Genomic DNA, 18,692 nt, shown 5'->3' with positions numbered 1-18,692 from the left:
GAGAGACACACAGCTCGAAATTAGAGAGCGAGAGACACACAGCTCGAAATTACAGAGAGCGAGAGACACAGCTCGAAATTACAGAGAGCGAGACACACAGCTCGAAATTACAGAGAGTGAGAGACACACAGCTCGAAATTACAGAGAGCGAGAGACACACAGCTCGAAATTAGAGAGAGCGAGAGACACACAGCTCGAAATTACAGAGAGCGAGACACACAACTCGAAATTAGAGAGCGAGAGACACACAGCTCGAAATTACAGAGAGCGAGAGACACACAGCTCGAAATTACAGAGAGCGAGAGACACACAGCTCGAAATTACAGAGAGCGAGAGACACACAGCTCGAAATTACAGAGAGCGAGAGACACAGCTCGAAATTACAGAGAGCGAGAGACACAGCTCGAAATTACAGAGAGCGAGAGACACAGCTCGAAATTACAGAGAGCGAGAGACACACAGCTCGAAATTAGAGAGCGAGAGACACAGCTCGAAATTAGAGAGCGAGAGACACAGCTCGAAATTACAGAGAGTGCGAGAGACACACAGCTCGAAATTACAGAGAGCGAGAGACACACAGCTCGAAATTAGAGAGAGCGAGAGACACACAGCTCGAAATTACAGAGAGCGAGAGACACACAGCTCGAAATTACAGAGAGCGAGAGACAGACAGCTCGAAATTAGAGAGAGCGAGACACACAGCTCGAAATTAGAGAGCGAGAGACACAGCTCGAAATTACAGAGAGCGAGAGACACACAGCTCGAAATTACAGAGAGCGAGAGACACACAGCTCGAAATTAGAGAGAGAACGAGAGACACACAGCTCGAAATTACAGAGAGAGCGAGACACACAGCTCGAAATTACAGAGAGCGAGAGACACACAGCTCGAAATTAGAGAGCGAGACACACACAGCTCGAAATTACAGAGAGCGAGAGACACACAGCTCGAAATTAGAGAGAGCATGAGAGACACATGACTCTGAACTACAACCAGCGCGACAGACATGGAGTAACACACAGCACCAAACTAGTCAGTGTGAGACAGGGAGTGACACACAGCACCCATCTACAGTTGGTGTGATTTGGACAGGTTGGGTGATTGGGCAGAAGCATGGCAGATGCAATATAACGTGGATAAATGCGAGGTTATCCACTTCGGTGGCAAAAACAGGAAGGCAGGTTATTATCTGAATGGCAATAGATTGGAAGAAAGGGAAGTGCAACGAGACCTGGGTGTCTTTGTGCACCAGTCGCTGAAGGTAAGCATGCAGGTGCAGCAGGCGGTTAAGAAGGCAAATGGTATGTTGGCCTTCGTAGCGAGAGGGTTTGAGTACAGGAACAAGGATGTCTTGCTGCAGTTGTACAGGGCATTCGTGAGGCCACACCTTGAGTATTGTGTGCAGTTTTGGTCGCCTTATCTGAGGAAGGATGTTCTTGCCATGGAAGGAGTGCAGCGAAGATTCACCAGGCTGATACCTGGGATGGCAGGAATGACATATGAGGAGAGTTTGGGTCGATTGGGCTGATACTCGTTGGAGTTTATTAGAACGAGAGGGGATCTCATTGAAACGTATAAAATTCTGACAGGACTGGACAGACTAGATGCAGGATGTTCCCGATGGTCGGGGAGTCCAGAACCAGGGGTCACAGTCTAAGGATAAGGGGTAAGCCATTTAGGACAGAGATGAGGAGGAATTTCTTCACCCAGAGAGTGGTGAACCTGTGGAATTCACTCCCACAGAAGGCAGTGGAGGCCAATTCATTAAATATATTCAAGAAGGAGGTGGATATATTTCTTAAGGCTAAAGAGATCAAGGGATATGGGGAGAAAGCAGGGACAGGGTACTGAATTTGGATGATCAGCCACAATCTCATTGAATGGCGGAGCAGGCTCGATGGGCCGAAATGGCCTCTATCTGCACTGTGGGGTTTCTGTGATTCTGTGTGACAGGGAGTGACACACAGCACCAAACTACAGTCAGTGAGAGAGACAGGGAGTGACACACAGCACCAAACTACAGTCAGTGAGAGAGACAGGGAGTGACACACAGCACCAAACTACAGTCAGTGTGAGAGACAGGGAGTGACACACAGCACCAAACTACAGTCAGTGTGAGAGAGACAGGGAGTGACACACAGCACCAAACTACAGTCAGTGAGAGAGACAGGGAGTGACACACAGCACCAAACTACAGTCAGTCAGTGAGAGAGACAGGGAGTGACACACAGCACCAAACTACAGTCAGTGAGAGAGACAGGGAGTGACACACAGCACCAAACTACAGTCAGTGTGAGAGAGACAGGGAGTGACACACAGCACCAAACTACAGTCAGTGTGAGAGAGACAGGGAGTGACACACAGCACCAAACTACAGTCAGTGAGAGAGACAGGGAGTGACACACAGCACCAAACTACAGTCAGTGAGAGAGACAGGGAGTGACACACAGCACCAAACTACAGTCAGTGAGAGAGACAGGGAGTGACACACAGCACCAAACTACAGTCAGTGAGAGAGAGACAGGGAGTGACACACAGCACCAAAAGAAACATAGAAGATAGGAGCAGGAGTAGGCCATTCGGCCCCTCGAGCCTGCTCCACCATTCAATGCGATCATGGCTGATCATCCAAATTCAGTACCCGGTCCCTGCCTTCTCCCCATATCCCTTGATCCCTTTAGCCTTAAGAAATATATCTAACTCCTTCTTGAATATATTTAATGAATTGGCCTCAACTGCCTTCTGTGGTAGAGAATTCCACAGGTTCACCACTCTCTGGGTGAAAAATTCCACCTCATCTCTGTCCTAAATGGCTTACCCCTTATCCTTAGACTGTGACCCCTGGTTCTGGACTCCCCCACCATCGGGAACATCCTTCCTGCATCTAGTCTGTCTGGCCCTGTTAGAATTTTATAAGTTTCAATGAGATCCCCTCTCATTCTTCTAAACTCCAGTGAATACAAGCCCAATCGACCCAATCTCTCCTCATACGTCATTCCTGCCATCCCAGGTATCAGCCTGGTGAATTTTCGCTGCACTCCCTCCACGGCAAGAACATGCTTCCTCAGATAAGGCGACCAAAACTGCACACAATACTCAAGGTGTGGTCTCACCAAGGCCCTGTACAACTGCAGCAAGACATCCTTGTTCCTGTACTCGAACCCTCTCGCTATGAAGGCCAACATACCATTTGCCTTCTTAACCGCCTTCTGCACCTGCACGCTTACCTTCAGCGACTGGTGCACAAGGACACCCAGGTCTCATTGCACTTCCCCTTCTCCCAATCTATTGCCGTTCAGATAATAATCTGTCTTCCTGTTTTTGCCACCAAAGTGGATAACCTCGCATTTATCCACATTATACTGCATCTGCCATGCATCTGCCCAATCACCCAACCTGTCCAAATCATCCTGGAGTTTCTCGACATCCTCCTCACAGCACACACGCCCACCCAGCTTTGTGTCATCTGCAAACTTGGAGATATTACATCTGGTTCCCTCGTCTAGATCATTAATATATATTGTGAATAACTGGGGTCCTAGCACTGATCCCTGCGGTACCCCACTAGTCACTGCCTTCCACTCGGAAAAAGACCCGTTTATTCCAACTCTTTGCTTCCTGTCTGCCAACCAGTTTTCTATCCAAGTCAGTAACTTACCCCCAATCCCATGTGCTTTAACTTTGCGCGCTAGTCTCTTATGCGGGACCTTATCGAAAGCCTTCTGAAAGTCCAAATACACCACAGCCACTGGTTCTCCCTTATCTATTCTACCAGTTACATCCTCAAAAAATTCCAGTAGATTAGTCAAGCATGATTTACCTTTTGTAAATCCATGTTGACTTTGTCAAACTACAGTCAGTGAGAGACACACAGCACCAAACTACAGTTAGTGAGAGACAGGGAGTGACACACAGCACCAAACTACAGTCAGTGTGAGACAGGGAGTGACACACAGCACCAAACTACAGTCAGTGTGAGACAGAGCGTGACACACAGCACCAAACTACAGTCAGTGTGAGACAGGGAGTGACACACAGCACCAAACTACAGAGAGAGAGAGACAGGGAGTGACACACAGCACCAAACTACAGTCAGTGAGAGACAGGGAGTGACACACAGCACCAAACTACAGTCAGTGTGAGACAGGGAGTGACACACAGCACCAAACTACAGTCAGTGTGAGACAGGGAGTGACACACAGCACCAAACTACAGTCAGTGTGAGACAGGGAGTGACACACAGCACCAAACTACAGTCAGTGTGAGACAGAGCGTGACACACAGCACCAAACTACAGTCAGTCTGAGACAGGGAGTGACACACAGCACCAAACTACAGAGAGAGAGAGAGACAGGGAGTGACACACAACACCAAACTACAGTCAGTGAGAGACAGGGAGTGACACACAGCACCAAACTACAGTCAGTGAGAGACAGGGAGTGACACACAGCACCAAACTACAGTCAGTGTGAGACAGAGCGTGACACACAGCACCAAACTACAGTGAGAGAGAGAGACAGGGAGTGACACACAGCACCAAACTACAGTCAGTGTGAGACAGAGAGTGACACACAACACCAAACTACAGTCAGTGAGAGACAGGGAGTGACACACAACACCAAACTACAGTCAGTGGGAGACAGGGAGTTGCGGCTCTGGGTGTGAGCAGCCAGTGAGTTACGACAGATTCTAAATGTGCTTGTGCAAGGTGGCAGTTATTGCTCACACTTGCGGACCAGCAGTTGCCGTAGTAACGGGCGCACACTCACCCCGCTGCCATCCCGTGGGTTTGTGAACATGTTGTCGAAGACGTGGTCTATATTGGCCATTTTCATTGCAGCTCTGCAAGGCAAGGGACGGCCAGAGTTAGACAGCCAGCCAGGACCCCTGACCCCTCAGCCGGGACCTTCCGGACCCCGACTCCGGACCCTCCCAGCCCCGGGACACCCGAACCCTCCCCCGGGACCACGACTCCACCGCACCCCCCTGACTCCGGACCCTCCCCGCCATCCCCAGAACCCCTGACCCCCTCAGCCGGGACCTTCCGGACCCCGACTCCGGACCCTCCCAGCCCCGGGACACCCGAACCCTCCCCCTGGGACCCCGACTCCGGACAGCCTCCCCCACCCCGGGTCCACGACCACCCCGCCCCCCCCCACCCCAGCCCCAGGACACCCGAACCTTCCCCTGGGACCCCCTCCCCCAGCCACCGAAGCCTCTCCGGGACCGTAGAGCCCTCCCCACACCCTCCCTCTCTGACCACTGGTACCTGTTGAGGAAGAAGACGCCCCGGATAGTCTCGAAGGGGTTCGATCGGGTTCGAGCGCGGCGCATCTCCTCACCCTCCAGCTCATCAAACACACTCTGAAAACAAGCAGGGCAGACACCGTGACACGGGGTCAGCAACACCGCAGGGCAGGCACCCAGACCAAGCAATACACAGACCACATCCTCCAGCTCATAACAACATAAGAATTAGGAGCAGGAGTCGGCCATACCGCCCCTGTAAGTCTGCTCTGCCATTCAATGAGATCATGGCTGATCTTCGACCTTATCTCCAACTCCCGCCCGATCTCCATCTCCCTCGATTTCCCTAGAGTCCAGAAGTCTATCGATCTCAGCCTTGAATATACTCAACGACTGAGCATCCACAGCCCTCTGGGGTAGAGAATTCCAAAGATTCACAACCCTCTGAGTGAAGAAATTTCTCATCTCGGTCTTAAATGGCCGACCCCTTATCCTGAGACTATGCCCCCTAGTTCTAGACTCTCCAGCCAGGGGAAACAACCTCTCAGCATCTACCCTGTCAATCCCCCTCAGAATCTTGTATGTTTCAATGAGATCACCTCTCATTCTTCTAAACTCCAGAGAGTATCGGCCCATTCTACACAATCTCTCCTCATAGGACAGCCCTCTCATCCCAGGAATCAATCTAGTGAACCTTCGTTGCACCGCCTCCAAGGCAAGTATATCCTTCCTTAGATAAGGAGACCAGAACTGTGCCCAGTACTCCAGGTGTGGTCTCACCAAGGCCCTGTACAATTGTAACAAGACTTCCTCACTCTTATACTCCAACCCCCTTACAATAAAGGCCAACATGCCATTTGCCGCCCTTATTGCTTGCTGTACCTGCACGCTAGCTTTCTGTGTTTCTTGCACGAGGACACCCAAATCTCTCTCAACACCAACATTTAATAGTTTTGCACCATTTTAAAATATTCTGTTTTTCTATTCTTCTGGCCAAAGTGAATAACCTCACATTTCTCTACATTATACTCCATCTGCCACCTTACTGCCCACTCACTCAGTCTGTCTATATCCCTTTGCAGACTCTGTGTTCTCCTCACAGCTTACTGTCCCACCTAGCTTTGTATCATCAGCAAACTTGGATACATTGCACTCGGTCCCTTCATCTGGGTCATTAATATAGATTGTAAATAGCTGAGGCCCCAACACTGATCCTTGCGGCACCCCACTAGTTACAGCCTGCCAACCTGAAAAAGATCCGTTTATCCCTACTCTCTGTTTTCTTTCCGTTAACCAATCCTCTATCCATGCTACTATATTACCCCAAACCCCATGAGCCCTAATCTTGTGTAATAACCTTTTCTATGGCACCTTATCGAATGCCTTTTGGAAGTCCAAATATACTACATCCACTGGTTCCCCTTTATCTACCCTGCTAGTTACATCCTCAAAAAACTCCCAATAAATTTGTTAAACACCATTTCCCTTTCATAAAACCATGTTGACTCTGCCTGATCATATTATGATTTTCTAAGTGCCCTGTTACCACTTCCTTAACAATGGCTCAAAGACTGGTGTGGGAGAAATGGGTTTTGCTTCTTGGGACACTGGCACCAGTACTGGGACAGGAGAGAGCTGTTCCGTTGGGACGGACTTCACTTGGCCAGTGCTGGGACTAGAATCCTGGCGAATCGAATAACTAGGGCTGTAGAGAGGGCTTTAAACTAATTAGTGGGGGGGAGGTTTCAAGAGAGCGAAAAATAAAAATGTCAGCGGAGAAGGCAATAGAGCAAAGTAGCAGTGGGAAAATTAAAAACCAGAGCGTGTCAGGAAGGGACAGATTATATAAAGATAAAGGTAAAGTAGTAAAGGGGATAAAAGCAGGAATAAATTGTCACAAAACATATTTAAAAGTTCTTTATCTGAATGCACGCAGCATTTGTAACAAAATAGACGAGTTGACGGTACAAATAACTACACATGGGTATGATCTGGTGGCCATTACAGAAACATGGCTGCGAGGTGACCATGACTGGGAACTAAACATCCAGGGGTATTTGACTATTAGGAAGGACAGACAGGAAGGAAAGGGAGGTGGGGTGGCTATGTTAATAAAGGATGGAATCACTGCAATAGTGAGAAATGATATTGGGTCAAAGGATCAGGATAGTGAAACAGTTTGGGTGGAGATAAGGAATAATAAGGGGAAAAAGTCACTAGTGGGCGTAGTCTATAGGCCTCCAAACAGTTGCAACTCTGTTGGTCGGAGTATAAATCAGGAAATAGTTGGGGCTTGTTGTTGTGTATGTACCTTTAAGAGAATAACTGGTCTCAGACTGCAGTACCGGCAGTGACCACCCCTGTATAAAAGGCGCTAGAGAGCCTCTGTTGGTTAGTTTCATTTATGCCTTTCACCAGTAAAGACTTGTTGTTTCTCTCCTGCTAGTCCGTGTCTCAATCATTCATGGACTTAACACTGGCGACGAGTTAGAAACGAACTTACCTGCAACTCAGCAGCAGCTCCGACGACGTTGTTAAAGGTCGGAGCCAGAAGAAAGAAAAAAAACAAATCAGCCATTGAAACTCGAGAAACGGGTGTCGACCGTCAATCATCGAGTTCAAAACTTGCAGGAGAGATTGTCCAGAGCCAGGCTGGGTTCCTCGGTCCGTGGTTTCCCAGCTAGTCGGGCTGGTGGCAGGTAGTGCTCTGATTCTCCAGTTTTGAAGAAGGGTCAAACCCGAAACGTCAACTCAAATTTCTCTCCACGGATGTTGCCTGACTTGCTGAGTTTTTCCAGCATTTTCTGTTGTTATTTCGGATTTCCAACATCTGCAGTATTTTGCTATCGTACTAGTGTTTGGTTCACTGCCACACCTCTTCTAGGAATGCCTACCTTGAAGAAGTTCTGCTCTTCTCTGCGACGGGATCTCCGTTTGGCTCTTCAACCTTGTTCATACTTCTTTTGGTTCTTTTATTCTTTTGTCCGATCGCAGCCCTGCCTTCGATCTAGTTCCTTTTCTCTCCAGTTTTGAAGAAGGGTCAAACCCGAAACGTCAACTCAAATTTCTCTCCACGGATGTTGCCTGACTTGCTGAGTTTTTCCAGCATTTTCTGTTGTTATTTCGGATTTCCAACATCTGCAGTATTTTGCTATCGTGCTCTGATCCTTCCTGGGCTGCAACGGGGCCGGGCAGCGAGTCGGGAAGCAAGGAGAGAGAGAGAGGGTGGAGCACACAGGGTGCGGCCGGTGTTTCAAAGCTGGGCAGCGTTCGGACCTCAGAAGAGGGAGGGAAGTGTCCAAAAGGGTCCGCTCCATGACGGGAAGATAATAAAAGAAAACGAATTAATATTTAACGCGCAGGAAACCGTGGAAAGCAGCGCTAACAACAGCGGGGAAGACGACAAAGCGCGGGAGGCGCCATTTTGTTAAATCGGGGAAGAAGGCAAAGCGCGGGAGACGCCATTTTAGATTTGCAAGATGCCGAAGACTGGCTGTATCACTGCTTTTGATAATACATTAGAGGACTGGACCACGTATGTGGAAAGAGTCGAGGTATATTTCGAGGCAAATAAAATAGCGGAGGGGAAAAAGGCATCAATATTGCTAAACGTAATGGGCGCTAGAACGTACGGCCTATTGCGGGATCTGATTACTCCAGCCAAACCGAAGGCGAAGAGTTTTAACGAAATTGTTGCTGTTCTACAGGAGCACTTAAACCCTGCACCGCTGTTGATAGCAGAAAGATTTAAATTCCACAGGAGAACTCAGCACAAAGATGAGAGCAATGCTGAGTATCTTACGGAACTACGCAAGCTATCAAAGCACTGCCAGTTCGGAGCAAGACTGGCAGATACACTACGGGACAAATTTGTCTGTGGACTCCTGAGTGAAGGAACACAGAAGAAGTTACTCTCAGAGAAAGAGCTGACGCTAGATAGGGCTTTCAGCGTGGCAGTATCATATGAAGCAGCAGCCAGGGGAGCTGCAGAAATTCAACAAAAACCACAGGAATACAGCACCCACGAAATGATACGGGGATTTGCAAAATGTTATCGCTGCGGCAGAACTAACCATGACCAGAAGGACTGCTGGTCCAAAGACAAAATATGCAGTCAATGCGGGAAGATTGGACACATTGCACGAGTTTGTAGGTCTGGGAAGAAGACCAGCGACAACAAAAAGGCTACGAAGGAACCGTACAAGAAAGTACAAAAGATGACGGACAGTAGTTCCGAAGACCAGATGAGCGATAGTGAATCCGAGAACAGGAGATTAAGCTGTCTCAAACTTCACAATGTAATCGCAAAAGAGGATCACCGAACCATTTGGGTCACCCTCACGATAGCAGGGTCCCAAGTTAAAATGGAATTGGATACAGGATCAGCGCTAACCGTCATGAATCGACGAGACTATGAGCGGCCATTTTCACACATACCCTTGAGAGAGACATCCATCGTCTTGACGACGTATATGGGGCAAAAAGTATACCCCAGAGGAAAAATAAGGGAGCCCGTCGATTACAATGGCAAGAAAATACGGAAATTGTATCTCTACATACTGCCAAATGGTGGACCACCGTTATTGGGACGGGAATGGAGCAGGAAGATAAACTTAGATTGGCATTCCATTCATGCAATGACGGTGGACGGTAAAAAAGATGAAGACGTCACTCCTGGACGATTGTCAACAATCTTAGCTAACGCCAAAGAGGTATTTCAACAAGAACTGGGCACGCTTAAAGGCGTAACCGCCTCGTTAAAAATAGAAGAGAATGCAGTTCCCAAGTTTTTCAAAGCGAGACTGGTACCATATGCAATTCGTCCAGCCGTCGAGGCAGAGCTGGAGAATCTGGAGAAGGCGGGCGTGTTGTCTAAGGTCGACTGGAGTGAGTGGGCGACACCCATCGTTCCTGTCATGAAAAAAACGTTAAGCAATAAGTCCGGAGAGCCAAGGAAGATTCGCATCTGTGGGGATTTCAAGGTGACGATGAACCCTGTCCTTCACACAGTACAATATCCTCTTCCAAGGATAGAATACATCTTCGCCTCACTGTCTGGAGGGAAGCGTTTTACAAAAATTGACCTAGCACAAGCATATTTGCAGATGGAGGTTGAAGAGTCCTCTAGGAAGTATCTCACGATAAACACTCACAAAAGTCTTTACCAATATCATCGATTGGTATTCGGAGTAGCATCGGCTCCGGCGATATGGCAAAGAGCGATGGAACAAGTCCTGCAAGGGATTCCGGGGACCCAGTGTTACTTGGACGACATCCTTGTAACAGGTGAAGATGACAGTGAACACCTTAACAACCTAGAACAGGTGCTCACTAGACTACGGGAACATGGGCTGCGAGCCAACCGCCCCAAGTGCGAATATTTTAAGAAACAGATATCGTATTGTGGCCACGTGATTGATGAAGAGGGGTTACATAAGTCCCCTGACAAAATTGAAGCGGTTGTTAAGGCCCCAGCGCCTGAAAATGTGTCACAACTGAGGTCATTCCTCGGGTTGGTGAATTACTATCATAAGTTTTTGCCGAATTTGTCGACAATTCTGCACCCACTGAACGCCCCGCTACGAACGGGGGTAGCATGGAAATGAAGCGATGATTGTAAACGTGCTTTTCAGAAGAGTAAGGACTTAATCACTTCGAAGGAAGTATTGGCTCACTACAACCCAGCACTGCCAATCAGGCTGGCGTGTGATGCGTCTCCCTGCGGCATTGGGGCGGTACTGTCACATAAATTCGTTGATGGTTTGGAGGCCGATAGCTTTTGCGTCACGCTCGTTAACTTCTGCCGAGCGTAACTACGCCCAGATTGACAGAGAGGCTCTCAGCCAAGTGTGGGGGGTGAAGAAGTTCAATCACTATCTGCACGGTCAAAAATTTACTCTACTAACCGATCATCAACCTCTTGTCTCCATTTTCAACCCTCAGAAGGGCGTACCGATAATGAGAGCACAACGGCTGCAGAGATGGTCCCTTTTCCTAGGGGCACACCAATATGACATCGAGTACAGGGGAACTAAACAGCATGGAAATGCTGATGGGTTGTCACGTCTACCGTTGCCGACGGTGGAAGAAGACCTTGCAGTGGATCCAATGGAGTTATTCCACTCGACCATAGTCGAATGTCTCCCTGTGACGAATGCAAACATAGAAAAGGAAACATGGAATGACCCGACACTATCACGGGTCTATGATTTAACGGTGAAGGGATGGCCAGCACATGGCGAACCACTGCTGCCAGCATTTTCGTCGAGAAGAGAACAGCTGTCAGTGTGCAGAGGAACTTTGATGTGTGGATCCAGAGTAGTAATTCCACCTAAGTTGACGGATAGAGTGCTCAATGAGCTTCATGAGGGTCATCTGGGTGGGGTAAAAATGAAGAGCTTAGCCAGAGCATTTGTGTGGTGGCCAGGAATCGATAGAGAAATCGAAGAGATGACCAAGAGCTGTGCAGGATGCCAGGTCCAAAACGCCCCACCACAAGCTCCTCTGCATCCATGGGAGTGGCCCTCATCTCCATGGCAAAGGGTGCACATTGATTTTGCTGGTCCCTTCATGGACTCGATGTTTTTAATTGCGGTGGATGCACATTCAAAGTGGCCAGAGGTAATAAAAATGTCCTCAACCACCACGGAAAAAACTATCGCAGTTTTACGAACCATATTCGCCAGGAATGGGCTGCCTGAACAGATGTGCTCTGACAATGGACCACAGTTTGTGTCTGAAGAGTTCCAGAGGTTCTTAAAGAACAATGGTGTTAAGCATTACACATCTGCCCCATATCATCCAGCCACTAATGGATTGGCCGAGAGGTTTGTCCAAACATTCAAGAAGGCTATCAAGGCAATGTGTAATGAAGATATACCCCTACAACACAAGGTGGACAACTTCTTGTTTGCCTACCGGAATGCGACACATGCGGTTACCAACCAAACTCCAGCCATGATGTTCTTCAATCGAAGACTACGATGCCGCTTGGATTTGGTTAAGCCAAACGTCCGAAGAGATGTGGAGAACAGGCAGTTTCAGAATATGAATGAAAGGCCGACCAGGAGTTTTAAGATAGGTCAACCAGTTTTGGCCCGGGACTACCGCACTGAGAAATGGCAGCCAGGAACGATTTGTACACGACAAGGACCTCTCATGTATACCGTGGACGTTGGGGAGAGCATTGTAAGATGCCATGCTGACCAGATTCTAGAGTCACTGGAAAACGTCAACTCCACACCACGATCTGATACACCTGGTAATGAAATCAACGTTCCAATTGCAGCTACCGCAGAACCGGTAATATTGGAAGCAGATGAACCAAACAACGACATTGATTCCGACTCAACATTGCCAGAAGAACCTGATACTCCAAAGAGGCGTTATCCAGACAGAATCAGGAAGCCTCCTCAAAGACTGAACTTATAATTGCTTAAACTTAACCAATGTATCTAGCAACCGTAATTGTGATTGTAAGTCGTTATCATTAGTTGTTAAATGAATGTTATGTACTGTTTATCTAAAAGGGGAGGAATTGTTGTGTATGTACCTTTAAGAGAATAACTGGTCTCAGACTGCAGTACCGGCAGTGACCACCCCTGTATAAAAGGCGCTAGAGAGCCTCTGTTGGTTAGTTTCGTTTATGCCTTTCACCAGTAAAGACTCGTTGTTTCTCTCCTGCTAGTCCGTATCTCAATCATTCACGGACTTAACACTTGTAATAAGGGAACAGCTATAATCATGGGAGATTTTAACTTTCATATTGACTGGACAAATCAAATTGGGCAGGGCAGCCTTGAGGAAGAGTTCATAGAGTGCATTAGGGACGGGTTCCTTGAGCAGTATGTTACTGAACCAACCAGGGGGCAGGCAATCTTAGATCCGGTCCTGTGTAATGAGACAGGATTAATTAAAAATGTCCTAGTAAAGGATCCCCTTGGAATGAGTGACCATAACATGGTTGAATTCCAAATTTAGTTGGAGGGTGAGAGAGTTGGATCTCAAACCAGCGTACTAAGCTTAAATAAAGGAGACTATGAAGGTATGAGAGCAGAGTTGACTAAAGTGGGCTGGGAAAATAGATTAAGGTGTAAGACGGTACATGAGCAGTGGTGTACATTCAAGGAGATATTTCACAACTTTCAAGAAAAATATATTCCACTGAGGAAAAAGGGGCGTAAAAGACAGCCATCCGTGGCTAAGTAAAGTAATAAAGGACAGTATCCAACTGAAAACAAGGCCATATAAAGTAGCCAAATCTAGTGGGAGGATAGAAGATTGGGAAGCATTTAAAAGCCAGCAAAGAATAACTAAAAGATTAATTAAGTAAGGGAAGATAGATTATGAAAGTAAACTAGCAAAAAATATAAAAACAGATAGCAAGAGTTTCTACAGTTATATAAAAAGAAAAAGGGTGGCTAAAGTGAATGTTGGTCCCTTAGAGGACGAGACCGGGAAATTAGTAGTGGGGAACATGGAGATGGCAAATACGCTGAACAAATATTTTGTATCAGTCTTTACAGTAGAGGACACTAAAAATATCCCAACACTGGACAAACAGGGGGCTATGGAGGGGAGGAGCTAAACACGATTAAAATCACTAAGGAGATGGTACTCGGTGGGACTTAAGGCGGATAAATCCCCTGGACCTGATGGTTTACATCCTAGGGTCTTGAGAGAAGTAGTGGTAGGGATTGCGGATGCATTGGTGGTAATTTTCCAAAACTCCCTGGATACAGGAAAGGTCCCAGCAGATTGGAAAACTGCTAATGTAACGCCCTTATTTAAAAAGGGAGGTAGACAAAAGGCTCGAAACTATAGACCAGTTAGCCTAACATCTGTGGTTGGTAAAATGTTGGAGTCCATTATTAAGGAAGCAGTAACAGGACATTTGGATAAGCATAATTTAATCGGACAGAGTCAGCATGGTTTTATGAAGGGGAAGTCATGTTTGACAAATTTGCTCGAATTCTTTGAGGACGTAACAAACAGGGTGGATAAAGGGGAACCAGTGGATGTGGTGTATTTGGACTTCCAAAAGGCATTTGACAAGGTGCCACACAAAAGATTACTGCACAAGATAAAAAATCACAGGATTGGGGGTAATATACTGGCATGGGTGGAGGATTGGCTATCTAACAGAAAACAGAGAGTTGGGATAAATGGTTCATTCTCGGGCTGGCAATCAGTAACTAGTGGTGTTCCGCAGGGGTCAGTGCTGGGACCCCAACTCTTTACAATCTATATTAACGATTTGGAGGAGGGGACCAAGTGCAACGTATCCAAGTTTGCCGACGATACAAAGATGGGAGGGAAAGCAGTGAGTGAGGAGGACATAAAAAACCTGCAAAAGGACATAGACAGGCTAAGTGAGTGGGCAGAAATTTGGCAGATGGAATATAATGTTGGAAAGTGTGAGGTTATGCACTTTGGCGGAAAAAATCAAAGAGCAAGTTATTATCTAAATGGAAAGAAACTGCAAAGTGCTACAGTACAAAGGGATCTGGGGGTCCTGGTGCATGAAACACAGAAGGTTAGTATGCAGGTACAGCAGGTGATCAGGAAGGCCAATGGAATCTTGGCTTTTATTGCAAGGGGGATGGAGTATAAAAGCAGGGAAGTCTTGCTTCAGTTATACAGGGTACTGGTGAGGCCACACCTGGAATACTGCGTAGTTTTGGTTTCCATATTTAAGAAAAGATATACTTGCTCTCGAGGCGGTTCAGAGAAGGTTCACTCGGTTGATTCCAGAGATGAGGGGGTTGACTTATGAGGAAAGGTTGAGTAGGTTGGGACGCTACTCATTGGAATTCAGAAGAATGAGAGGCGATCTTAGCGAAACATTTAAGATTGTGAGGGGGCTTGATCGGGTGGATGCGGGGAGGATGTTTCCACTGATGGGTGAGACTAGAACTAGGGGGCATAATCTTAGAATAAGGGGCTGCGCTTTCAAAACTGAGATGAGGAGAAACTTCTTCACTCAGAGGGTAGTAAATTTATGGAATTTGCTACCCCAGAGAGCTGTGGAAGCTGCGACATTAAATAAATTTAAAACGGAGATACAGTTTCCTAGCTGATAAGGGAATTAGGGGTTACGGGGAGAGGGCAGGGAAGTGGACGTGAGTCTAGGTTCGGATCAGCCATGATTCTATTGAATGGCGGAGCAGGCCCGAGGGGCCGTATGGCCTACTCCTACTTCTTATGTTCTTATGTAATGGAGTCCAGCATTTTATCGACAGATGTCGTCAGGCTAACTGGCCTGTAGTTCCCCGTTTCCTCTCTCTACCTTCTTCCTTAAATAGCGGTGTTACATTTGCTACCATCCAATCCAGTGGGACCGTTCAAGAATCTCTGAGCGGCCCAGACACACCGGCGGCAGCGAGAGCGGCCCTGGGTGGAGACTGAGCGCTGAGACCGAGGAGTTAAAGAGCGGGGAGAGAGAGAGAGCGACCCAGACACACCGACGGCAGCAGTGAGAGCAGCCCTGGGTGGAGACTGAGCACTGAGACCGAGGAGTTAAAGAGCGGGGTGAGAGAGAGAGCGGCCCAGACACACCGGCAGCAGCGAGAGCGACCCTGGGTGGAGACTGAGCGCTGAGACCGAGGAGTTAAAGAGCGGGGAGAGAGAGAGCGGCCCAGACACACCGACGGCAGCAGCAAGAGCGGCCCTGGGTGGAGACTGAGCGCTGAGACCGAGGAGTTAAAGAGCGGGGTGAGAGAGAGAGCGACCCAGACACACCGGCAGCAGTGAGAGCGGCCCTGGGTGGAGACTGAGCGCTGAGACCGAGGAGTTAAAGAGCGGGGAGAGAGAGAGCGTCCCAGACACACCGGCGGCAGCAGCGAGAGCGGCCCTGGGTGGAGACTGAGCGCTGAGACCGAGGAGTTAAAGAGCGGGGAGAGAGAGAGCGTCCCAGACACACCGGCGGCAGCAGCGAGAGCGGCCCTGGGTGGAGACTGAGCGCTGAGACCGAGGAGTTAAAGAGCGGGGAGAGAGAGAGCGGCCCAGGCACACCGGCAGCAGCGAGAGCGGCCCTGGGTGGAGACTGAGCGCGGAGACCGAGGAGTTAAAGCGGGGTGAGAGAGAGCGTCCCAGACACACCGGCAGCAGTGAGAGCGGCCCTGGGTGGAGACTGAGCGCTGAGACCGAGGAGTTAAAGCGGGGAGAGAGAGAGAGCGGCCCAGACACACCAGCAGCAGCAGCAGCAGCGAGAGCGGCCCTGGGTGGAGACTGAGCGCTGAGACCGAGGAGTTAAAGAGCGGGGAGAGAGCGGCCCAGGCACACCGGCGGCAGCAGCGAGAGCGGCCCTGGGTGGAGACTGAGCGCTGAGACCGAGGAGTTAAAGTGCAGGGAGAGAGAGAGCGGCCCAGGCACACCGGCGGCAGCAGCGAGAGCGGCCCTGGGTGGAGACTGAGCACTGAGACCGAGGAGTTAAAGCGGGGAGAGAGAGAGAGCGTCCCAGACACACCGGCGGCAGCAGCGAGAGCGGCCCTGGGTGGAGACTGAGCACGGAGACCGAGGAGTTAAAGCGGGGAGAGAGAGAGAGCGGCCCAGGCACACCGGCGGCAGCAGCGAGAGCGGCCCTGGGTGGAGACTGAGCACTGAGACCGAGGAGTTAAAGCGGGGAGAGAGAGAGAGCGTCCCAGACACACCGACGGCAGCAGCGAGAAGTAAAAAGTAATCGAAGTGTGACGTCACCAGAAAGCAGGTAAGTGATTGGTTGGTATTTCTCTCTTTCTCGCTTCTTTTCAAACTTTATTTTTTTGATTTATAGTTTTCAGGGTCTCTGTTGTGTAGCGGGGAGTGCTGGTAAACAAGGGCCCTTGAGTATTTCATTTAATTGTAGTGTAATTAGTGGTATTGATTTGATTTAATTTAATTTGAATTAATTAAAGGATAAGTCATGGCAGCACAGCTCGGCCCCGTGGCATGCTCCTCCTGCACTATGTGGGAAATCAAGGACACTTCCTGTGTCCCTGGCGACCATGTGTGCGGGACATGTATCCAGCTGCAGCTACTGACAGACCGCATTGCGGCGCTGGAGCTGCGAATTGATACATACTGGAGCATTCGCAATGCTGAGGACATCGTGGAGCACGTTTAATCAGTTGGTCACACCGCAGGTAAAGGCTGCACAGGCAGGAAGGGAATGGGTGACCACCAGGCAGAGTAGTAGGCGCAGGTAGGTAGTGCAGGGGTCCCCTGTGGCCATACCCCTCTCAAACAGATATACCGCTTTGGATATTGTTGGGGAGGATGGCTTATCAGAGGAAGGCAGCAGCAACCAACTTCCTGGCACCGTGGGTGGTCCTGCTGCACAGGACGGGAGAAAACAGAGCGGGAGAGCTATAGTAATAGGGGAATCTATTGTAAGGGGAATAGATAGGCGTTTCTGCGGCCGCAAACGCGACTCCAAGATGGTATGTTGCCTCCCTGGTGCAAGGGTCAAGGATGTCTCGGAGCGGCTGCAGGGCATTCTGTAGGGGGAGGGTGAACAGCCAGTTGTCGTGGTGCATATAGGTACCAACGATATAGGTAAAAAACGGGATGAGGTCCTAAAAGCTGAATATAGGGAGTTAGGAGGTAAATTTTAAAAAAGGTAGTAATCTCAGGATTGCGACCAGTGCCACGTGCTAGTCAGAGTAGAAATAGAAGGATATTTCAGGTGAATACCTGGCGAGAGGAATGGTGCAAGGGGAAGGGATTGAAATTCCTGGGACATTGGAACCGGTTCTGGGGGAGGTGGGACAAGTACAAACTGGACGGTTTGCACCTGGGCGGGACCGGAACCGATGTCCTAGAGGGAATGTTTGCTAGTGCTGTTTGGGAGGGTTTAAACTAAAATGGCAAGGAGTTGGGAACCTGTGTAGGGAGACAGAGGAAAGGGAATTCAGGGACACTGCCGGTGCCCCTGATGACCACGTGTGCCGGAAATGCATCCAGCTGCGGCTACTAGCAGACCGCATTGAGGCGCTGGAGCTGCGGGTGGATGGGTTGTTGAGCATTCACGATGCTGAGAGGGACGTCGATAACACGTTTAGTGAGTTGGTCACACCGCAGGCAAGGGCTGCACAGGAAGAAAGGAAATGGGTGACCACCAGGCGGAGCAATAGAAGCAGGCAGGCAGTGCAGGAGACCCCTGTGACCATTCCCCTCTCAAACAGGTATACCGATTTGGATACTGTTGAGGGGGATGACTCACCAGGGGAAGGCAGCAGCAGCCAACTTCCTGGCACTGGGGGTGCTCCTGCTGCCCAGGAAGGGAGGAAAAAGAGTGGGAGAGCAATAGTGGTAAGGGATTCTATAGTAAGGGGAACAGATAGGCGTTTCTGTGGCCGTAGACGTGAATCCAGGATGGTTTGTTGCCTCCCTGGTGCCAGGGTCAAGGATGTCACTGAGTGGCTGCAGGGCATTCTGGAGGGGGAGGGTGAACAGCCAGAGGTCGT

At 49.1% G+C, this 18,692-nt stretch overlaps 1 protein-coding gene across 1 annotated transcript in view; it reads right to left on the bottom strand.

Moving 5' to 3' along the window:
• Positions 1 to 18,692, bottom strand: part of cmtr1 (cap methyltransferase 1) — a 155,269-nt gene that overhangs the window by 86,382 nt on the left and 50,195 nt on the right. Inside the window, 2 exon segments of the mRNA XM_085998153.1 lie at positions 4,770 to 4,842; positions 5,270 to 5,364. Of these exon segments, the coding sequence (XP_085854279.1) occupies positions 4,770 to 4,842; positions 5,270 to 5,364 (168 nt within the window).

This window comes from Somniosus microcephalus, chromosome 9 (genome assembly GCF_052327205.1).
Source record: "Somniosus microcephalus isolate GS21.2 chromosome 9, FLI_Smic_1.0, whole genome shotgun sequence".
Classification (NCBI taxonomy): Eukaryota; Metazoa; Chordata; class Chondrichthyes; order Squaliformes; family Somniosidae; genus Somniosus; species Somniosus microcephalus.
The sequence above is the reverse complement of the archived record's forward strand: the minus strand, read 5'-3'. Positions and strand labels throughout refer to the sequence as shown.